This window comes from Etheostoma cragini, unplaced genomic scaffold (genome assembly GCF_013103735.1).
Source record: "Etheostoma cragini isolate CJK2018 unplaced genomic scaffold, CSU_Ecrag_1.0 ScbMSFa_3110, whole genome shotgun sequence".
NCBI lineage: Eukaryota > Metazoa > Chordata > Actinopteri > Perciformes > Percidae > Etheostoma > Etheostoma cragini.
Genome location: NW_023267345.1, coordinates 10,465 through 12,678, shown reverse-complemented (window position 1 = coordinate 12,678; position 2,214 = coordinate 10,465). Strand labels below are relative to the sequence as shown.

General features: G+C 45.6%; 1 protein-coding gene across 1 annotated transcript; it reads right to left on the bottom strand.

The window, feature by feature from the left end:
* Positions 1-348: 348 nt before the first annotated feature.
* LOC117940722 (H/ACA ribonucleoprotein complex subunit DKC1-like) lies at positions 349-2,106 on the bottom strand. The gene is made up of 4 exons (XM_034865900.1): positions 1,991-2,106; positions 1,281-1,327; positions 1,088-1,174; positions 349-484 (listed from the first exon to the last, which is right to left on the bottom strand). The coding sequence occupies exons 1-4, from the start codon at positions 2,004-2,006 to the stop codon at positions 389-391; spliced, it is 246 nt and encodes an 81-aa protein (XP_034721791.1). The 5' UTR covers positions 2,007-2,106; the 3' UTR covers positions 349-388.
* Between the last annotated feature and the right edge of the window lie 108 nt (positions 2,107-2,214).

Here is a 2,214-nt window from a genome sequence, read left to right as displayed (position 1 = left end):
GACATCACAGAGTTCAGTCCTGTTAGCGAAACCTCTCAGATTCTCATCATCCCCCCCGACACTGCTCACTAACATTAATGTTCAGATTAACCCTCCAGTGATTTAATAATATGATAATAAAAATACAGTAATCAGCTGTTGAACAGATTAATATTCCTCAAAGAAAAGGAACTTTAATGAAGTAGAGAAAGTTCCTTAGTCCTGGTGTTAGCATACTTGACATAGTCTTTGTCTAAGCATGTTAGCTTACTTGAGGTAGTCCTGCTCTTAGCTTACTTGAGGTAGTCCTACTCTTAGCTTCCTTGAGGTAGTCCTATTGTTAGCATGTTAGCTTGAGGTAGTCCTACTGTTAGCATGTTAGCTTGCTTGACGTAGTCCTACTCTTAGCTTACTTGACGTAGTCCTGGATGGTCCTCTTCAGAGGGTTGCTGCCGTGTGGCAGCGGCGTGTAGTGAGCCGTGCGGATGTTCAGCTTATCAAAGTTCTGAGGAGACAAAGTTTGACACCTTTTCACTTCCTGTCTGAAGAGAATAACAAATGCTCTTATTTTGGTAGTTTGATGATTTCATTTCTATGAGACAATGTGATCAGCACAGTCGGCTCGTCTCGGCAGCATCCGGTCGAGTCGTCTCTCCGCTCGGTTTCCGGTCGCCATGGCAGAACGCTGTGACGACCGTCGCCGTGACGGAGAGGCCCCGCCCCCAGAACGGGAACGGGGGGTGACTGAGACAAGATGGCCGCTCTGAGAATGGATAAACTGCTTCATCATGTCACACCTGACGGTACGAGTTATTAGCTAGTTACTACTAACTAGTTAATATCAGACGGGGTCCGGAGAGGCGTAGTCCGTTAATACTGAGAACACTATTATTGAGGTTATTTATTTAGGGTTAAATGGAGCTGAGTAGAGGGGTGGACTAGGTAGTTAGGGTTAGTAGAGGGGTGGACTAGGTAGTTAGGGTTAGTAGAGGGGTGGACTAGATAGTTAGGGTTAGTAGAGGGGTGGACTAGGTAGTTAGGGTTAGTAGAGGGGTGGACTAGGTAGTTAGGGTTAGTAGAGGGGTGGACTAGATAGTTAGGCAGTGACCTTGAGCAGCAGCGGCCACTGGGACGTGTCCAGCGTCGCCACCTTAGACTCCGGTTGGATGAAGAAGTCTCCGCTCTGCTGGATCTCCTGGTAAACACACACATCTCCATTTAACCAGGAAAACTACAGCATTTACATTTGTCACACACACACACACACACACACACACACACACACACAGAGAGAAACTCACCCCGACTTCATCTTCACTGACTTTCTTCACTTTCTTCTTCTTCTTCACTGAAACAGTCAGGAATGCGTTTTATTAACATATATATAATCTAATGGATGTTCTTTTTGAAGGATATTTCAGATTAGTAATGAGGTCACAGCAGCCCACGTGCCCTCCATGACAACACGTGGCTGTTAGCATCAAACGGCTAACGTTAAGCTAACAGGCCGCCAGTACATCCCATAATTACCCAGCGTGCTGAACACATGGCGGAGCCGCTGCGGGCGCTGGTCAGATATTAATCAGTTAATCAGTTAGTATTTATATATTAGGTTTAAGACCCATGCAGACCAGAGGCCTGGTGTTCTTGCCCACACTGACCATGTGGGTCCTCCCGTTACCGGGGACAGGTCTGCTGCTTAGTAACGAGCCACGAGCCGAACTAGCCAACACGATGAAAACAGAGTAACCCAAACTACCAGCGGCTACAAATACAAAATATATGTCTTTAAATCTCCTTTCTCCCCAATGCAGTTCGGCATCAACGGCATTAGACTGCGCGTGGGTTAGTTAACAGAGTTAACACGTTAATTCTGACGTGTTGGAGCCATTTAAATGAGTTAACACGTTAATTCTGACGTGTTGGAGCCATTTAACCGAGTTAGGAGTTAGCTAATTGTGAACTCTAAATTGTAAAGTTGAGTTTTCCCTGGAACGTGCTGCACACTCACCCTCTGTGTCCGCCATCTTCTACTGAAAGACAGAGCGCGAGACCGCTCCTCCTAATGCTTCTTCCGCTTCTTCTTCTCGACTTCCGGCTGCCTGGATGCTGTGGTGGGCCCTCTGCTGCCCCCCCACACAGCACCATAGTATATAACAGTCCCTGGGTGTAACCTGTATATTATTATTATTATTATTATTATTATTATTATTATTATTATTATTATTATTATTA